The sequence below is a fragment of the Apiospora aurea genome, assembly GCF_038362705.1.
Source record: "Apiospora aurea strain CBS 24483 chromosome Unknown utg000010l_segment0_segment0, whole genome shotgun sequence".
In the NCBI taxonomy this organism is placed as follows: Eukaryota; Fungi; Ascomycota; class Sordariomycetes; order Amphisphaeriales; family Apiosporaceae; genus Apiospora; species Apiospora aurea.
The window spans coordinates 98,577-117,671 of record NW_027117397.1 but is presented as its reverse complement, the minus strand read 5'-3'; the positions used below and the strand labels follow the sequence as shown (position 1 = coordinate 117,671).

At 56.8% G+C, this 19,095-nt stretch overlaps 7 protein-coding genes across 7 annotated transcripts; 2 read left to right on the top strand and 5 right to left on the bottom strand.

The window, feature by feature from the left end:
- Window positions 1–1,658: 1,658 nt before the first annotated feature.
- Window positions 1,659–3,148, top strand: PG986_014070 (uncharacterized protein; the record flags this gene model as incomplete). Its single annotated transcript, XM_066850292.1, has 2 exons — window positions 1,659–1,966; window positions 2,026–3,148. The coding sequence occupies 2 exons, from the start codon at window positions 1,659–1,661 to the stop codon at window positions 3,146–3,148; spliced, it is 1,431 nt and encodes a 476-aa protein (XP_066692530.1).
- A 229-nt stretch (window positions 3,149–3,377) lies between these two features.
- Window positions 3,378–4,408, bottom strand: PG986_014069 (RTA1 like protein; the record flags this gene model as incomplete). Its single annotated transcript, XM_066850291.1, has 3 exons — window positions 3,378–3,841; window positions 3,919–4,170; window positions 4,249–4,408. The coding sequence occupies 3 exons, from the start codon at window positions 4,406–4,408 to the stop codon at window positions 3,378–3,380; spliced, it is 876 nt and encodes a 291-aa protein (XP_066692529.1).
- Window positions 4,347–7,443, top strand: PG986_014068 (uncharacterized protein; the record flags this gene model as incomplete). Its single annotated transcript, XM_066850290.1, has 3 exons — window positions 4,347–4,372; window positions 5,338–6,492; window positions 7,419–7,443. 3 exons carry the CDS (start codon window positions 4,347–4,349, stop codon window positions 7,441–7,443), a joined length of 1,206 nt encoding a protein of 401 aa, XP_066692528.1.
- Window positions 7,444–7,485: 42 nt separating this feature from the next.
- PG986_014067 (uncharacterized protein) lies at window positions 7,486–8,869 on the bottom strand (the record flags this gene model as incomplete). The annotated part of the gene is made up of 2 exons (XM_066850289.1): window positions 7,486–7,672; window positions 7,851–8,869. 2 exons carry the CDS (start codon window positions 8,867–8,869, stop codon window positions 7,486–7,488), a joined length of 1,206 nt encoding a protein of 401 aa, XP_066692527.1.
- A 3,965-nt stretch (window positions 8,870–12,834) lies between these two features.
- On the bottom strand, window positions 12,835–14,277 carry PG986_014066 (uncharacterized protein; the record flags this gene model as incomplete). Its single annotated transcript, XM_066850288.1, has 4 exons — window positions 12,835–13,469; window positions 13,549–13,568; window positions 13,712–14,091; window positions 14,167–14,277. 4 exons carry the CDS (start codon window positions 14,275–14,277, stop codon window positions 12,835–12,837), a joined length of 1,146 nt encoding a protein of 381 aa, XP_066692526.1.
- A 1,268-nt stretch (window positions 14,278–15,545) lies between these two features.
- Window positions 15,546–16,529, bottom strand: PG986_014065 (eukaryotic translation initiation factor 3 subunit EifCk; the record flags this gene model as incomplete). The annotated part of the gene is made up of 2 exons (XM_066850287.1): window positions 15,546–16,086; window positions 16,366–16,529. The coding sequence occupies 2 exons, from the start codon at window positions 16,527–16,529 to the stop codon at window positions 15,546–15,548; spliced, it is 705 nt and encodes a 234-aa protein (XP_066692525.1).
- Window positions 16,530–17,205: 676 nt separating this feature from the next.
- PG986_014064 (phosphoglycerate mutase) lies at window positions 17,206–18,784 on the bottom strand (the record flags this gene model as incomplete). The annotated part of the gene is given in 3 exon segments (XM_066850286.1): window positions 17,206–17,320; window positions 17,356–17,522; window positions 17,534–18,784. 3 exon segments carry the CDS (start codon window positions 18,782–18,784, stop codon window positions 17,206–17,208), a joined length of 1,533 nt encoding a protein of 510 aa, XP_066692524.1.
- Window positions 18,785–19,095: the final 311 nt, after the last annotated feature.

Sequence of the window (19,095 nt, the reverse complement as noted above, 5' to 3'; positions counted from 1 at the left end):
GGCATCCACCTATCGGTCCTTATGTTGCAGAGGGACGAATGCATCAAGGAAAACGAGTGAGCAAAGTCAAGTAAACCCCCCAGCCAAAAGAAGGTCTTAATGGGGGACTTCGGTATCTGTGAGTAGAGCAGTCTTACTATTCTGCTAGTAAGAAACGACAGATGAGATATAGCCACACACACGCGAGAGATGAATCGATCAATTACATGTAAAGAAGCCTTTCTCGCAACATCCACCCCCGCATCTTGGCGAATGGGGCGACGGGAAACAACCGTAGCGGCAGCCCCGCCCCTAAAAGAAAGCCGTTTTATTGACAGGGTCAAGGGTGCGATGAGGGATGTGAACGGTTCCTCAGCCCGCCGACGCTCACTTCAATGGATGCTGCTCACATCTCCAACCTCTCAAATAACCAGCTGCCTGATCGGGAAAGAAGTGATGGGAGCTAGAAGAAAAGGCGCTCAATCTACAACTAAACAGGCCCAAACGGGGGGGGTTGTGACATCACCTTCACCACAGAGCAGAGGTAGCGATCGCCCGGAAATCGATAGTGCTGATGGTAAGGATCCTGCATTGGCTGCATTGGGACGGGCGGGCTTACTTCATCGCTATTACTCCGACGAATCGAACGGCTACCGCGGCCCCGCCAACTCTTTCTTCACCAACGCTGCCAACAACAGCAACGCTGCCCAGTGCTACTAATGCCATCAGTCAGCAGGTGGGCTGATGAACTGCGTGGCTAGCTGCCAGGAACCAGGTGGACTAATGAGAAACAGGCTCTGCTCGGAGCTTCTCTGCCAGCCTAACACTTCCGGTCCGAGTATTGATGATGATGTGCATCCTCTAGACCGGGATCCGTATGCAGGCCTGCAGGCTCGCAGCCCATTCTCGCTCACCCACACTCGAGATTCGCTCCCTCCCTTACGAAGTAGGGAATAGCCCACATGTGTAGAATGCAGAATATGGTCACATGCATGCGGAAGAGGGAAGAGAAGTGGTGTATACTTGCCTTATTAGGGTTGCAGTCTGGCAGACAGCGAAAAAAAAAAAGTGCTCTACGGGATGCGGGGAAACGGGCAACACAGGGGCGAGAGAGTGTGTGTAAGTAAAAGAGCACAATTCGAGCCGAGCTCCTTACCGCATCGAGACCATCGTTGCGAGCGCTACGAGAGAAGATCTCCCAAAGAGATGCTTGCAAGTCACGCGAGGGAAGAGAATGGTAAAAGGCATGGTGAATCCGGACATTCACATGTTCTCAGCTCTCCCGCACATCTCTAGCTGGCGCTGATCTCTGTCGGCGGCCCGGTCTGTATCTGCTTCCCAGAGTCATAGAGGGATAGTGTGTGTGTGTGTGTGTGCCCCTCAGAGCTTGCCTTGATGCTGGATACGATCCAGCCGCGGCTGCCTTCATCACACTCCTATCCCCCGCTCTCTCTCTCTCTCTCTCTCTCCGCACTGCCTCCGCTTATTGCTGAGTGTGTAAGTGCGGTTCACCGTCTTGTGTGTTGTATGTGATACCGCACTTCTCGTCGTCGTCGCCGGGCATCTCGTGAAGGGGTTCCCATCACTCTCCCACTCCCACTTCGCCGTCGAGTGTGATTGCGCTTGATGTCAGTGTGAGAAGGATACCCTTAGAGTGAGCCATCATCGTCATCTCCATCATGACCTCTGCTTTCAAAGAAGATGTCCACAGTGGGCCGAGCGCGCCGCCTTCGGTCCATGGCGCAAGGGGAGCAGCGACTGCTGGTGCCAATGGAGAGCAGGAGCAGCTGCGGCAGCAACAGGCTGGCACGTCGTTCCTAGACGGTCCTGGGCGAGACGACTCGTCGACAGACGATCACGTCCAGGATAAGGCGCCGCCTGCTGCCGTCGTCACTAGGAAGCAGAAGTTCAAGCGCCATTGCGGGAGATTTAAGTGGTGGTACGTCGCAGGAACCATCATCTTCCTCGCGATATTCTTGCCAATCTTGTAAGTGAAAGCGCAGGAGACCAGGCCAAAAGGGTATCGCTGACGCACGGAAATCCCAGATTCCTGGTGATCCTGCCCGCCATCGTGCAGCGCATCGTCGACGACCAGGGCCTGCCCATCAAGGACGGCGCCTTCCTGTGCCTGTCGCCGACGCAGATGATGATCTCGCTCGAAACGTCGCTCAAGACGCCGCTGGCCGCGCGGATCGACCCCTTGACCATGTTCCTGTACAACAAGGAGACGCCCGAGTTCTCGCCCTTCCTGAACCTGACCCTGCCCGAGCAGAAGCTCGACGGCGAGACCGCCATCGTCGTCACGAACCGCACCGTCGCCATCACTGACGAGAAGGAGCTCATCACCTGGTTCGACTCGGTCTGGGACAAGCCCCAGACGGAACTGTCGGTGCGCGGGGACTCGACGGTGCACCTGGGCGCGCTGCACTCGAAAGTCCACCTCGAGAAGACGGTCGAGGTCAACTCGCTCAACCAGCTGAGCGGGTTCGGCATCGAAGACCTCTCTCTCATTCTCCCGCCCCTCGACGACGGCCGTAACGTCCGGGGCACCCTGAACCTGCCCAACTGGGGCAGCCTGACCCTGGGGCTCGGCAACGTCTCGCTCAATCTCATGGCGGGCGACGTGCGCATCGGCCTGATCACCATCTACGACGTCATGATCCCGCCCGGCAACAACACGCGCGAGTTCGACGGCCGGCTCTTCCTGGACCAGGTCGCGGCCAATCTGGGCGCCGTGCTCGCGAGCCAGGGCGAGGCCCTGAACCAGGGCATGATCCAGATCGACGCGACGGGCAACGCGACCGTGGTCAACGGCAAGCACATCCCCTTCGTCGAGGCCATCCTCAACAAGAAGCGCGTCACCTCCAAGATCGGCGTCTTCACGCTGCTCGGCGACGTCATCGACAGCCTCACCAACAGCCAACAAGCGGCGGGCAACGGTACAGCGACCAGTGGTAACGGCGGCTCGCTGGTGGATTTGGTGGGGGATACCTTTGGTAATAGCACGTTGCTGTCGCAGGCGTTGCAGCACTGGAAGAACGCGACGGCGCAGCAGCAGGGTGGAGGCGGTATCGAGAGCAGAGCTACGGCCACGCCGTGGTGGACGAGAGGGCCCTCGTCTCTTCACCTGTTGAGGCTGGGCATGAAGATGAGGATAGGCAAGCTTTAGCTAGATAGGCACGAGGGATATATGAGATGAAGTAATAATTAATGTTTCGAATTATTTAATACTACTTGTTCGGGTCAGAACAGAACAGCATGACGGCGGCACTGGGCCAATGATGATCATGGGCCATTCACTGACACCAAGTCAACGGACGAAGTGGCGTCCAAGAAATGAATAACTCTAACAAGATAATAAGTGTGCATATATATACATGTGCCGATTTGGACATGAATCACTCTTTCGCCAGTGTATGCACAGGTACGTGCCCCGTACCTTGCTCCAGGAGATGAGCAGCTGTACCACCAACCACTCGGCATCCGCCAACCACACAACTCGGATGCATCCAATTGAAAAGCCCTGACACGACGAGCATGGGCACCGAGTCCAGTATGTACAGCCAGTACTCGTGGCCCTGCAGGGCGCCCCCCTGCCCCTGGGCGTACTCGGCGACGCGGTACAGCGACCGGACCATGATGAGCAGGCTCGCGGCATACAAGACATACACCAGGAGTGTCCAAGGCGCTGTGACCGCGTAGGACTTGCTAGTCGGCTCGCGGCGGATGCACAGGTGGAAGAGGGCGGTCACGAGGCAGAAGCCGCCGAAGAAGAGGATCTGGATACCCAGGCCGCCGAGGATCATGTTCTCGCCGCGCTTGACGTCGTCCTGCGTCCTGGCCGTCGTCAACATGCCGCCTCCTAGTGAGTGAGTCAGCTTCTTTTCATAATCATAATTACTTGATCTCCCAGTGAAGACTAGGGTCACTACTACTCACCACCGCCTTGGGCGAAGAAGGAAAGCACATCCCCCAGGACGAAGACCTTGGTCAACCAGCGAGGCGGGATCAGGGAGTACGCGTCGGCGTCCAGCAGGCGTACGAGCCGGTCCAGGATCATGTAGATGGACGCGGCGAAGAGGGTCGGGCCCAGGAGGAGCAGGACGGACTGGATGATGTACGGGCCCTTGGTGAAGTCAGGAAAGGACTCGGAAGACGACATGGCACGGCCCATGTAGCCAAGAGTTTCAACTACATAGTCGTGGTTGTCAGTAATCTGAATCCTGAAGACTTCCTGAGAATGAATGGCTTGGTCTGGAAAAAACTTACACAGGCAGCCGATCGTGAAAGGGATGAAATACCACGTTCGACTTTGGCACATCTGCTTGATATGCCATAGAGACGAGAGGCCGAAGATGACAGCCAATATGACTGCACCGGCCATGGAAGGCTGGTAGGCATAGAAAACGAACTTGCCGGGTGGCGCCATGCTGATTATGGGCATGCGTGGTCAATTTGCTCCTTCCGATGGTCGTGTAGGCGTGGCCGTGTTGGAGGAATCAGCACCAGAGTTAGTCGGGGAATGTTCTTGGAAGCTTTGGGAGAATGCATTTTGGAAACACGGCTGCCGGACTTATATAACCGTTCTATGATTTGGAAACAAGGAGCTATACACGATGCCCAGATGGGAAAACCTCTGCTTCATCCAAATCCACGGACAGGATATCCGCGTATTCTCTCCGCGGATAGAGCTATACGCGTATCGAATAGCCCCCTTGCCCCACTGTCTTGTTTCTAGCCTCCAGGCACTCACTACATGTAGCTTAAGCCCCCAAAGCGCCGTTCTTGTCGCTCAGGCTAGCAGCGTGCATGTAGCACGCACTTATCCAATGACTGGTGTCCCAGCTCAGAATCTACTGGATCTGCGTATGGGTTTTGCATGTTTGCCGTGTGTCTCTGCGGTCGGAGAGTAACATTGAGCTGAAGGGGGTACGCGCGTGCAAGCTAGGTTCCGGTTAGGTGCTGCTGGCTGCCTAACTGTTATCGAATACGCGTATTGCTAGACTTTCCATCCTGTACTTCCTCGTATATCAGAATTGAATCAATCTTACGCCAACCAAGAAGGGATCCTTGTTTGGGTTCGTGATTCACATTGAGCAGTCAATGAAGCGACGCGGCCACCGAAAGTCCCGTCATGGCTGCCAAGAATGCAAGAGGCGGCACATCAAGGTAGGGCACCTAAGCAACTTACCTGTCTCGGTTCCTCGAGTTATGCCATCGCATGAGTTTATTTGTACCGGTTCTTACACTCTTCTCTCTTGCCATATAGTGTGATGAGGGACGGCCGCAGTGCGCCAACTGTACCATTACGAGTCGTCGTTGCGACTTCGGGGACCGACGCAGTGACAGCCGGCATAGCTCTGCTTCTGCCGCCGCTGCCCCTCAACCACATCCGAGAGCACCGCCACTTGTGCGAGAAGCAGAAGAAGGACCGCCCGGTGATTTACCGCAACGAAACCATGGCACCCAGCAGCAGCCGGCTCCGGACGCATATGGGGCGGTGAATCTGAGCCATATGGAACTCATGGCCCACTACACATTCGCCGTGTCGAACCCGGAGATCGACCCGGACCTCGACCGCGCGGCGACCAAGATGGTGGTCCAGACGGCGCTGGACTTTCCCTGGCTCCTCCACGAGATCCTCGCCATCTCATCCCGGCACCTCGCCTTCGCCCGGCCTGGCCGAGCCGCCTTCTACCGGGCCCAGGCATCTCACTTACAAACGCAGGCGCTCCACCTCTTCAACCGCCGAGGAGTAGGCAACGGAAGTGACATTGATATCGACGAGACCAACTGCGCGGCCGCGGTGCTCTTCTCATCCACGTTGGGACGTCATCTGCTCGCCGACACGCTGGAAGATCTGCACCAGGGGCCGCAGGAGAATTTCGACGACTCCGAGGCCGCGCTGGACCGCTACGGCCGCTACCTCCAGGTGCACCACGGCCTGCGTGCCGTCGCCTCGAGCTCGTGGTCGCACCTGATGGAGTCGGACCTCTGGCCGCTGATCGCACTGGCGGGGCGCATCCACACGCCCAGGTCGTCGGTCCGGGGCACGGAGCTGCGGGATCTGTCGCGTTGGGTCGAGGAAGAGGCGTTTAGGCAAAAGAAGACGAAGACGACAGCAGAAGAAGCAGTGAGGCAAGACGACGACGACGACGACGACGACGACGACGAAGAAGAAGAAGAAGATGCAAAAGAAGAGCAGCAACGTAAGACATGTTTGGAAGCCATCGATCTCCTGCAGATCGGCCTCGACGAGTCTGCCGGCACGGCATCGGCAGTGTCACCTTCATCGAGTTCGTGTTCATCGCAACAGCAGCAGCACCAGATGACCTTCACCTGGCCCGTCCGCTGCCCCGCCCAGTTCGGCGAGCTCGTCCGGCAGCGCTCGCCGCCGGCCCTGGTCATCCTGGCGCACTACGCCGTGCTGCTCCATCTGAGCCGGGACCTGTGGCAGATCGGGCCCGCGGCGCCGCGTTTCCTGCAGGTCATCTCGGATGTCTTGGGGCCGGGGTACGAGGCGCGCCTGGCGTGGCCGCGGGGTGTTGTGGCGGGAGGAGCTGGGCGGCGTTTGCGATCATCTAGGCAAAGGTATGTAGGTTTTAAGGAAGTACCTAAGCGCCATCATTCGGTCCAATTCCAGTCAGTATAAGAATATGAGGCATCTACAGTTCCTTAATAAATTGATAGTCAATCAGGTAATGAATGTATAGCTACGGATCAAGGCAGTCATGATGCGTCCCGGCTAACATCCCAAGGCAACATGAAGAGTATCCCGTCAACTGTCTGATCTACAATCTCCCGTGTTTGGGACTGGTCGACGGTCTTTCCAATGAAGCACTGCACGTAGATGTGACGAGGATTGCGCCATGGCATGCGCGAGGAGGCATGCCCGGTTACGAAGCAAAAGTGCACACGGTCCAGCATCGCGCATCGCCGCTCTCGTTGCTTGCAACTGCCAATTTCTCGAGCTATTTCCAGCAGCAGCAGCAGCAGTGGCGTTGCCGGAAGAAGAGATGGGCAAGATCAAGGTGTGGTGTCGAATGGCGGGTGCGGGGTAGCTGGCGAGAACCTCCAATTGCCTGGCGGGGGAGATGAAGCCAGAGCACGTGTCGGCGGGAACATGGTCAGAAGGACTTCTGGCTGGGACTTTTTGGAGGTTATCATTGGCAGGAGATGATGGATTGGATTTCATCATCCCCATGTCTAGTTCATTCGTCTGTCTAAGTAGGTAGTCTAACGCAATGCCATGATGATCATCTCTATGATGTGCCCAAAAATCAACGAAGGAAGTGAGTGGTCTTTTTCTCCTTCTTCTTCTTCTTCTTTTTCTCCTTCTCTCCCAAAGACCCTCGCGACGCCGATACCATGCTGAGTGGTGGTTTCATCGGAAACACCAAGGTGCAGACTCTAAAAAATCTATAACATGATTCTAACAGCAGAGCGGAATGGCAAGAAGCATAAAAGCAGGAAAATCCATGAAGATGGTCTCTTCTTCTTCTTCCTCTAGGCAGTGCCGGGCTTGTTCCACTTCATGACACCGGGCATGACCGGGTCGTTCTCGACGAACTTGCAGTGGTTGAAGGTGGTCCACAGGTCGCCGTAGAAGGAGCCCTTCTCCTGGTGGTACAGGTCGCCGAGCATGGGCTTGATGGCCTCGGTGGCGTCTTCGGCGTAGTAGAAGGGGATGCGACTATTCAAAGAGGGGTTAGTACGGCTGTTTCCGAATGAAGCAATGGGCGGATATGGCAGGAATGGATGGAATGCTCCGAAAGGACAGGACCACGTGATGTGAAAAGAGACCGACATCTCCAATCGCCCAGAGCTTTGGGACAGGGCTTTAGGACAAGGTTCGGGGGGCAACAACTTACGCGAACAGGTGGTGGACGACGTGGGTGCCGATGATGCCGTGGAAGAGGTGGCGGTCGATCCAGCCAAAGTCCCGGTCGACGGTGGCCAGGGCGCCCTTGACAAACGTCCAGCCGTTCTCGTCGTAGTGCTTGACGTCGGGGTGGTTGTGGTGCAGGTAGGTGATGGCGATCAGCCAGTGGTGGACCCAGAACCACGGGATGCCCCAGAGCAGGAAGACGGTGGCGGCATCGAGCTGCTGCGCGGCGAGGTACAAACCAAAACCGACGAGACCCAGGCCAATGTCGGACAGCAGGATGAAGATGGCCTCGTTGGGGCGGAAGACGGCGCTGAAGGGGTCGAAGTGGCTGACGCGGTACCAGGCCGTGTTCTTGTTGGGCTGCAGGCTGCGGGGGCCGGACGAGACGTTGAACAGCAGGTACGTGGGCCAGGCGAAGAGCTGGTGGCCGAGCAGCTTGATCAGCACGAAGGCGGGCGCGTCCTCGAGCAGGTCCGAGTGCCACCACTGCGTGGCCCGCTTGCGCTCGTGGTCCTCGCGGGTGGCGGGCACGAAGGCCATGTCCTTGTGCATGTGGCCGGTGAACTGGTGGTGGCGGGCGTGGCTGAACTTCCAGGAGAAGTAGGGGACGCCGAGCAGGGAGTGCAGGGCCCAGCCGACGGTGTCGTTGACGCCGCGGTGCAGGGAGAAGGCGCCGTGGCCGCACTCGTGGGCCAGGATCCAGAGGCCGGTGCCGACGAGGCCCTGGGCGAAGGTGTAGGCGGCCCAGGCGGCGGCGCGGGCCCACGGGTTGGACAGCTGGGGAATGAAGGTCAGGGCGCCGTAGACGAGGGCGCCGGCGAGGGCCAGGTCGCGGACCACGTAGGACATGGAGCGGGCGACGGTCGGCTGGAAGCAGTAGGCCGGGATGGCCTTGCGGATGGTGTTGACGTCGGGGAACTGCGGCTCCTTCGACTCGACGGCGGCCTTCTTGTTCAGGCTGATGACCCCGGCCGTCGTGGTGGTGGCCGACGTCGAGGACATGGTGGTGGTCGCTGTGGTAGCCATGGTGTCGATTATGGGGGGGACAGTGTTGCCTCGCAGAGGTCAACTTTCCTGTCTCTTGGGGGTATCGAGAATGGGAGTGAGAGAGGAAAATGAATGGCACCCGGGACACACTCAGGCGATCGAGCAAGAATGAGGGAGAGGAAGGAAGAACAAGGAGGCCGAGGGCAGAAGCGACCGAGGGGGGAACGGTCACTTTTGTTCTAGGGCAGGAGGAGAAAAATACTCTTCTTGCCCTCTCTCTTTATCGGCAGCTGGCCTTTTATTTTTTCTATTTGTATTTTTTTTTTTTTTTTTTTCTGCTGGCCGGCCGGCAGACTGGCTGGCACATGTGAACAGATCTTTACCCACGCACATGGGTTCTAGATCTAGGGGTCTTGTAAGGTTAGGCGGAACGACGAAACTAGGGTCCCTTTCAACGGTTCCAATGCATCTGCAATACTGGATCTCGGCCCACATGGCTGATTGGCAGGAAAAAGCACAGAGGCACCCTGGCACCCTGGCACCCTTTCTCCTGTCTATCAAGGAGCAACTCGGCCCTGGTTGGCACTCTAGGCTGTTAGGGACACTCTGCTAGGCAAGTAGGCGCCGGTTACGGGGTACGAGAGGGCAGGGAGGGCTCGGGAGACCAGAGGTTATGCCACCAGGTCTGGCTGGCAGTGCGAGCGAGTCGTCGTATCGACAATGGAGAGCGACTACAAGTACAAGTAAAGCGAGGAGAGCGACTCACCACCACGACTACGACTACGGCCCCCATGTGGTGGCGTTGCGTTGACAAGACTCAAGTCTCGCCCCGACTTTTTCCATTCTCCCGTCCGGTCAGCTTGTCAAGTCATGAGCGGGAGATGTACCTATCCATGTGTGTGGCTGATGACGAATAAGGGCAATAATTCCCTAGGGTTTCTAGTCAATGTCAGAGACTGAGACCGAGAGATGTCAACCCAAGGTACATACTATCTTGCTCTCAGGAGTTGTACCTGGCTACATGCATTCAACACTGTTGCATGTAGTATTCACTGTTGTTGGTTTGCACGCAGGCAGGAGGACAACACATATCCGTACCTACATACCATACACCAAACACCCATACGCGCACGCGAACACACGCACTTATTGCCACCCCGCCTGAACACCCCCCATGCTCCTCAACGCTTTACCTGGTCGCAGATCGCTGGTAGGGTCTTTCTGGAGTACAATGCGGGCTTTTTTTTCTTTACTTCTATTCTGGATGGAGTCGGATTTTTTCGTTGAGAGGTACGCTAGGCCGCGTTCTGACTTTTCCCCCCCCTTGGATTGTCGAATTTCTAGGCGGCTGGTGGGGTCTTCTGGGGGGGCACTTGGGGCCTTGGGGCCCCCTCCCAGTCTTTTCGGTTTCATGGCGTTTGGGAAAAAACTCGTCTCGTCTAATTTTATTTTCCAGTACGAGCACTGAGACGAAAACGTGAAAATCCAGTGGCTACAGTAGGTTAGGCAGGGCCAGGCACGGGTTCGCCTCCTACAAGTAGGCCTCCTATCCTTAATCGCTAGCGCTGCCGAGAATCGACTTGACACTTCCACTGGTCAATGGCCGCTAACGAATTCAATCTCAGATAAACTGCGGCTCAATCTCAGGTCATCGTACCTACAGTCTACAGTACAGACCAAGAACGAGGGCAGAGAAAACTGACAGATGCTAATTTTACTCTTTAATCTAATCATGGGTGGGCTCTGCCTGTCTGTTTGTCTGGTTCGCTCCTTTCCCGGTTCCGTCCCTGGGCGCAAGCAAGACATACTTGAAGTATCTTGGCTGTCGTCCCGTAGACCCTTTTCCCTTTTATCCATCCACGTCCCTCACCGTATTTGCATTTCCCTTCCGGATCACGGACCACCCACCGTATCTGACTTGGAAGGTTACGAGTCGTCTAGCTCAACAAGCCAGCCCTGGCTCAGTCAGTCAAGTTACAGTGTGCGCAAGCGAGCAAACGACAGGGATCGGCGAGGGACTGGGCGAGGGGTCGCCATGCTTTCTTCTTTCTCCCGTCTCTCAGTTCCATCCCCTGTCTGCCTGCCCCCCTGGAGACAAAAGCTAGGGGATCCGTCCCGTCGGTTGTCGACTCCCCGGCCCCCTAGGCGGTCTCAATTCTTCCAACCCACGGGCCTCCATATGTACATCCATCCGCTATCCTGGCCGGCAAGGCTTTTTGCAGGCTGGCACTGGCTTCGAGGCGGTCTGTCCTGCAAACTAGCATTCTAGCAAAATGGGGTTCCTTCTTTGTCAGAAACATACATTCTCTCCACGAACTTGGAACTAGGAGGTGGCCGAAAAGATTATTTCGATGCCCTATGATTCGACACACAAAGCCGGTGGAAACGGCCGAGTTCGATGGCTTCCGGTGGAATATCGATCGGCACTCCTCATTGGACATTCACGGCACTAGGCACGCTCATCTATGTGTTGTACATACGTGTATGGCGAACCTTAGGTAGGTAAGGTAGGTGCTTAGGTGCTTAGATGCCATTAGTCCTTCTTTTCTCTTGGCGCAAATGCAACCCTGACGCTCACACAGTGTGGCCATATAGAGCCACAAGCAAGGTGAGCAATGAGGGACAGCCAAGAAGTGCTTCTCTATTCGTTGCTTGAGACGGCGGATACCGAGGTCGAGCCTGTTCTGTCATGAAAGCAGCTGATAGTAGGTGACTTGGCAGGGCATGTAGGGCATGCATGTCCTGGCAATTGTCCCCCCGGGAGAACACACCCGTATCGAGTGCATTGGAATGCAGAGCTCATTGCCCAGTCCTTCTGACTCGCAGTAGGTGCTTATTACTCGCCTCACAGAACGCGTCTGATCTTACCGGATGCGCTATAATTACATATATGGGTATCATAACTGTTTGGTATGCCATTGCAAGGGATCCATCCCATTCCCTATTTGGGGGTTATGGGATTTGTTATCAGATAAGATAAGATTGGAGAAGATAAGATAAGCGAATACCGATAGCCCTCCCTTGGGCCATGGGGAGAAGGGGAGAAGGGAAAACGCTGCCCTCACCACGTTATGCCATGCCTACTTACACATTAGGGTATGTCAAGGGCTGTTGTGTAATGTTTATCCCATAGGGCAAAATGCTTATCCTACTAAATGTGATGGTTTTATAATTAGACAAACAGACCTATCGATTATTCGCGGAAAGCGCTTATGCCAGAGGCAGCGTTGTCGCCATCAAGGGGGCAAGTAGACAAGCTCCTGGGAATTGCAGTTTTCGTGCAAGTCAAACTACCGTTTTTCTCCGTGATCGGTGTATCGAGGATCCATGAACACGACCGAAAGATACTGCGTCCGAACTATCCCACGAGTCGCAGTTCCAGGGGCATCAGTACGAATTCACTTCAGGGCCAAAGCTTAACATTTTCCCATCTCAAGGGCAAGTACCGAGGAAACGGTAACTTTAGCCACAGCCCCAGGAAACTTGCGTTCGTCATTGAAGGGATACGATTGTAAATAAGAACTCAAATAAAAACAATTATGACGCATTTGCCGCCCATAATCAAGCCGGATCTGCCCGTCCATGTTCGGCGTGGAGCTTCGGCATGTCGAGACGGATCGAGTCAATATGCTCGCGTAGATGGCGCAGCTGCGTATCCGTGTTTGGTGCGAAGAGAAACCAATGCCTGTTCAGGTCTCGAGAGACCGTCACGGAGAAACTTGGGCAAGAAGGCCGAGTATGTACGGAGGAACGAAGGAGTTTCAGGAGTTGACGTTGCTCAACTCTTGGTCTCGGTTGTCGAGGAGGTTTGGACTGGTCGTCGATATGTTCACGTAATCCCTCACCTGGTCGAAAGAGGTGATTTCCCCTTGCAATACTGCCTTGACTTGATAACAAGTGCTGCTAATAATTCGTCTTCATCTATCCTATGTGCATCTGAGAACCCCCATCGTATCCTCATCACCCCTTTCCTTTACCACTCAAGCAGCAGCCACTCCCTGCTGCTGATACACCTGCGCCGCCCCAACCCCATCGAAAAACGTCTCGTCCAGCAGCGCGAACAGCACCCGCTGCCCCGCCCACATCTCCTCCGCCGCCGGCCGGATTTGCTCGGGCGGCAGCACGAACCCGAACCGCCCCGTGTCGCGCAGCTCAATGGTGAAAGACCACTCGGCCCGCCCGACGCTGTAGACGTGGTCGGGCGCCGATCCGCTCGTCGCGTAGAGCGTCGCGCCGCTGGCGCCGAACGTGTAGGTTGTCGCCGCGTCCGAGGAGTCCCGGATCGTCTCGCTGATCATGCTCGCGGCCTTGGTCCATTTGCCCAGCTCGGGCGCGTACAGCGTCTCGGCGTAGCCGAAGGGGAACAGCAGGTACTGCCCGTAGCTGTGCCAGTCGATGTACAGCTTGATGCCCTGTCGGTCGCGGACCTGGCGCATAAAGGCGTCCAGGCCCGCGTTTTCGGGGCTGTCGCCGGGGGCGGCACCGCGGTAGGTCTGGGAGCAGGGGTTCGTCGACGAGCCGCGCGGGTTGGAGTCCCAGCCGTGCTCCCAGTTGCGGTTGATATCGCGGCCCAAGCAGGTGGCATTGGCAGCGTCGGAGGGGGCGGCTGCCGGTTCTTGCGCCAGAGGCGGTCGGTGGTTTGGGTGTAGACGAACCCGTCCGGGTTCACGAAGGGGAAGATGTAGTAGTCGTACCGGTCCAGGAAGGACTTGGTCTGGTTGTTGCCAGCGCTGTAGCCGTTGATCAGCTGCAGCGTGATGTACTCAACCACCTATGTTGTGGACCGCGTTGACTGTCAGCCTGTTCTCTCTTACAGGAGCGTGGGCATGTTCTATCAGATATTCCATGATGACTTACCGGTGCAGTGATCCACTCTCGGGCATGAACAGTCCCGTGGTACAGCACCGCCGGCTTCCCGGGCCCGTCGGCCCCCACAGGTGAATGCCAAAGATGTCTCGGCCCTGGTACGACTTGCCCGACGACACCAGCTCCGAGTTATTGGGAAAGGCGTCGTGCAGGTCGCGGAAGTACTGGATGTGGTCCTCGTAGTTGTGGTAGGTTTCGAACCACGCCAGAGGATCATCTTGCCTCTTCTTCTTGTTGGCGACGGACGACTCGGCAGAGATGGAGGTGCCCAAGTCCTGGTGCATGACGCGGTAATCCAGCCCGAGGGCCTCGAACGCGGCTGCCTCGTCGGGCGCGACGAGGACGTCTAGGCGCCCGGCGTCTTGGTGCCACTGCTAATAGGACGACAGAGCGGACAGCTTGTCTTGAACCTCGGGCGTCCTCCCGAGCGTGTTGATGTGGTATACCTTGTAGCCGCTGTACGACACCGTCGCCTCCTCGTCCTGCCTGCTGGGCAGGGCAGTGACGCCGGTGAGGAGCGGCGCCGCCAACAACGAAGCCAGAAGCAGGAGCCTCATGGTGTGATGGAGGAATAAGGTCCAAACACACGAGTCAAGAATGCGGTGGCTGTTGGAGACGAGACCTGGATTTGGATCGCCATAGCCCCTTCTTATACATATCTACTTGGTTACTACTAGATACCTTACCCCGAAATGATCATGATTCGTCTTGGCTTGCTCGCCATCCGAGCTTCGTCAATAGCAAATACCCCTCCTTTCTATTTTCCCGCACAAGCATGCATTGCAGAGTGCCACCGCAGGCCTTGTCCATGAGAACCTCCTTCCTCATCCAGCGTTACCATCAAGCGAGCTTCGAGCTTCTATCACATTTCGACCAGGTGCCTGGATGCGCCACCGAAGAAATCGTCATGATAATGATGCTTGTCGTCTATTGTTTTGGCCTTGGCCCGCAGCCCGACCTTCCTTTTTCAACATTGCGTCACCCTTGGCAACAACTCTGGGGGTGGGATTGCGCCTCTTGAATGTTAGGAGCCCAGAACGATAATGATTCGCGATACCCCGCCAGAAGGACGTCAAAGTTGGAAGCCAAGAAAGTGAGGGGAAACCGCTGATCTGTCTGATCTCGGGTTGCCCAGAGGTTTACCACTATTACTCTAGATACTCTAATCACACTGATGTCGGGTCGGATACATACAGACCATACATATGGCATCCATCCCCCCTGATGGCGACAACGCTGCCTTTCGTATAATAGGTTAAGTAGGTACCGGAGATGATCGACTGATCTATTGGTTTAATTTTATATTACATTTAATAGAATAAGCATTACGTATAGTGGGAGAAACATTATACCACGGCATTTAAAACAATGTATACAGGACGGTATGGTATGGTGAGGGCGGCGCTATCGCCATTCAGGGATATTTGGCTTCAGCCCGATACAGGTTGAGCATGTCCACTATGGCACCACCATATCATATCCCCTTTTCATGGCGGTTCAAAACAGACACATAAACACAATGCGTCGAACATCACAGTCAAGATATAGCCAGGCAAATGTTTTGTACTTCATCAGGGAATTTCATGATTCTCATAGCCCGTCATGCAACGGAGGGTAATAGTAGCATGATGTAAAAAGTGACGTTCATCACAGCCTTCCCCGAACCCAAGACTGCGGGTTCAATGCACAGTCCCAAATAACGCAAAACCCTCGAACGCCGTGATTTTTTGATGTGTCATGTCGCCAGATGCTGCTGCTACAATCAAACTGGCTTTCCTTCATTGCCGTCTTCCTTCTTCTTGTCTCAGAAAACAGGAGCCAGTGTCTATGCGGTCTCCTCCCACGCTCTCCGCACCACCCGGGAGAACATGTCGACGTTGACGTCCTCGCGCACCTCGGCCTTCTTGGCCTCGTTCTCGGCGTTGCGGGGCACCTGGACCTTGTCGCCCTCGACCTTCCAGCCGACCGTCTCCTGGACGAACTTGCGGGCGGCGCCCTCCTCGAGGCCCAGCCACTCGGCCAGGACGGCCATGTCAACCTCGCGGAAGGCGTGGCTGACGAGGGTGGCGATGCGGATGCGCACCATGTCCTCGAAGCCGTCAATGTCGGCGACCAGGTCGGCGCACAGGTCGTCGCCCTCGAGGTTGCGCCAGAAGCGGCTGTACTGGGCGCCCTGCAGCTGGGTGTTGAGCTCGCGCAGCTTGGCGAGGGCCTCGGGCAGCTCGGCGCGCGAGTTGGGGGCCAGCGTGGAGGGGGGGATCAGGTGGAGGGCGAGGGAGAACTGTGGCGAGGGGAAGCAGGTCATGGCCTTGACGAGGACGTTGGTGACGACCTCATCCTTCATGCGGTCGGGGTTCAGCTGGTACCTGTTGGTTGGGGGAAGGGTCAGTCAAGTGCTTCGAGGCCAGCATCACGCAAGGCAGGCAAGGCAAGAAGACGACAAGTTGGGTTGGTCAGATAGAGCTAATAACTAGACATCAGAGCGACGCGACGGGTTCAGACGTCAGGCCATGTCAGGTAATAGGAAACGTTTACGTTGTTGGTCATCATCCCCAGAGTAGACACGTCGTGCCGAGACAGCAAGTCAAGACAGACACGACACATGAAAGCAAAGACGACAAGAAGACAGAAGGAGACCAACTCACAGCTTGAGGAGCGTGCGGTTGGCATTGCAGTCGCAGTAGCGCTGCTCGCACTGCTGGCGCAAGTAGTCCTCGAGCAGGCCGACGGCCTCGGGATTGTAGCGCTCGAGGCCATTGATGATGGCGGTGATGGCCTCGGGCCTCTCTTGAGTGTCTTCGCACTCCATCTTGGCAGGGTGTGGGAGGTGAGGGTGAGGGTGGGAAAAAAGACAGAGTCGTGGGAGAGGCGGGAGGGCTGCTGCAAAAGTTCGCTTTGTTCGAACCACGGTTGGCAGGGCGGGCAGCTGGTGGGCTTGGGTTTGGTGGTTTGGTGGGGTTGCTGCTCTTTTTTCGTTGCGATTTGTGCTGTGGGGCGAGTTCCTCCTAGAAAGTGCCTGATTGGCCGCAGGTGGTCGGCGAAATTGCTGGCTTGGTTCCGACCGAGCAATCCCAGGCCCCTCCAATGTACCTGAGTACCTCCTGGCCCGAAGCCAGAACATTAGTAGTAGTAGTAGGTGCTCCTCATGGTCAGCCAGCTTGATGCTTGATGACATGGATGCAGTGGCTCACCACCACCTGCAACCAGCAACGCCATGCCCGAGCACTTACGTATTGGCTTATAGGCACATGTCGACTCTGCGCATAATGATAGAACCTGACGTTGCAACACGAAGCTCACTACGCTAGATGACACATGCAGTAATTAATGTAAAGTCGGCAGTAGGTAGTTTGTTTGCTCCCAGAGGGGGAAGCTCAAAATTCCACATTCGCTAATTCTATGTTCATTATCTAACCATTTATGTCATGTCATTGTTCTTCTTTCTTTCGTTCGTTCTATTTTTGTACCAGCCTTGAAGCCTCTTCCTACGACTTCACCAGCAGGCTCTTGCCGGACATCTCCTCGGGCTGGGGCAGACCCATGGCCGCCAGCACGGTAGGGGCAACGTCGCCCAGCACGCCCTCGTCGCCCTTCTTGAGGCTCCAGCCCGCGGGGGGGCGTTGGCCATGATGAACGGCACCTTGTTGGTCGTGTGCGACGTCTTGGGCTTGCCGTCGGGGAACTTCATCTCCTCGGCGTTGCCGTGGTCCGACGTGATGAACAGAACGTAGCCCTCCTTCTTGCACGCGTCCAGGATCTTGCCAATGGCCTTGTCCGTGGCCTCGACACCGACCAGCGCGGCCTCGTACACACCGGTGTGGCCCACCATGTCGGGGGTGCGAAGTTGTTCATGACGAAGGGGAACTGCTGCTCGCCCAGACGCTTGGCCACCTGGTTGGCGACGCCGTCGGCGCTCATCTCGGGCGCCAGATCGTAGGTGGCCACGCTCTTGTTGGAGGGTACCAGATCCTGCGACTCGTCACGGGCCTCGAGCTTGAAGACCTTCTCGACACCGCCGTTGAAGAAGAAGGTGACGTGGGCGTACTTCTCCGTCTCGGCAATGTGCACCTGCTCGACGTCCTGGGCGCCCAGCCACTCGGCCAGGACGTTGTCCATGGTCTGGGGCTTGAAGGCGATCTCGAAGGGGTAGCCGCCCTTGTACTGCGTCATGGTCACGTAGTTGGCCTTGGGGTAGGCAAAGTCGGGCAGGGGCGAGCGGTCGACGTCGCCGAGCAGCTGGGTGATCTGGCGGACGCGGTCGGATCGGTAGTTGAAGAAGAAGACCTCGTCGCCGTCCTGGATGCGGCCCTCCTTGCCGCCGACGATGATGGGCTTGAGGAACTCGTCGTTCTCGCCCTTCTCGTAGCGCTCCTTGACCGTCTTGACGGGGTCGGTGCTCTCCTCGCCCTCGCCGAGGATCAGGCCCTTGAGGGCGAGCTCGACACGCTCCCAGCGCTTGTCGCGATCCATGGCATAGTAACGGCCAACAACCGTGGCGATCTGGCCGACGCCGAGCTCCTTGGTCTTGGCCAGCAGCTCCTCCATGTAGCCGGCACCGGACTTGGGGTCGGTGTCGCGCCCGTCGCCGAAGAAGTGGATGAAGACCTTGGGGACGCCGACGGCCTTGGCGGCCTCGAGCAGGGCGTAGAGGTGCATCTGCTTGGCGTGGACGCCGCCGTGGGAGACGAGGCCGCAGAGGTGCAGTCTGCCGCTGCCGTTCTTGGCGGCCTCAAACTGCTTCTTGATGACCTGGTTCTGGAGGAGCTCGCCCTTCTTGATGGTCTGGTCGATGCGGACGACGTCCTGCCAGACGACACGGCCGGCACCGATGTTGAGATGGCCGACTTCGGAGTTGCCCATCAGGCCCTCGGGCAGGCCGACGGCGAGGGAGGAGGCCTCGAGCTCGGTGAAGCCGGGGCCCTTGTAGAGCTCGTCCATGACGGGGGTCTTGGCGTTGGTGATGGCATCGCCGTTCTTGGGGCTGTCAGCGCCCGGGATGCCCCAACCGTCAATGACGATGAGGCATGCCTTCTGGTCGGTCTTCTTGTGGGTGGTGTTGGACATGGTTGCGGATGTGGTTTGGATGGAGAAAAGAAACAAGAGAGAGAAGAGAGAGAGAGAGACAGTCGGAAGGGAAGGGGAGGGAGGGAGGGCACTTTATGACCGGCGGCTGGCTGGGATTGGGAAAACGCACGACAATCAGGAGCAGTGGCTGGGATTCCGGCGACTAGACAGATCAACGATTGCGATGTTTTTCTGGGATGGTGTGGTATTCGCGCAGTCGTAGCGGGCAGGCGGGCGGGCGAGAGACAAGCAGACAAGCAGACAAGCAGCACTGGACAAGGTGGGATGGAGGGGTCGGACGGAGGGGTCGG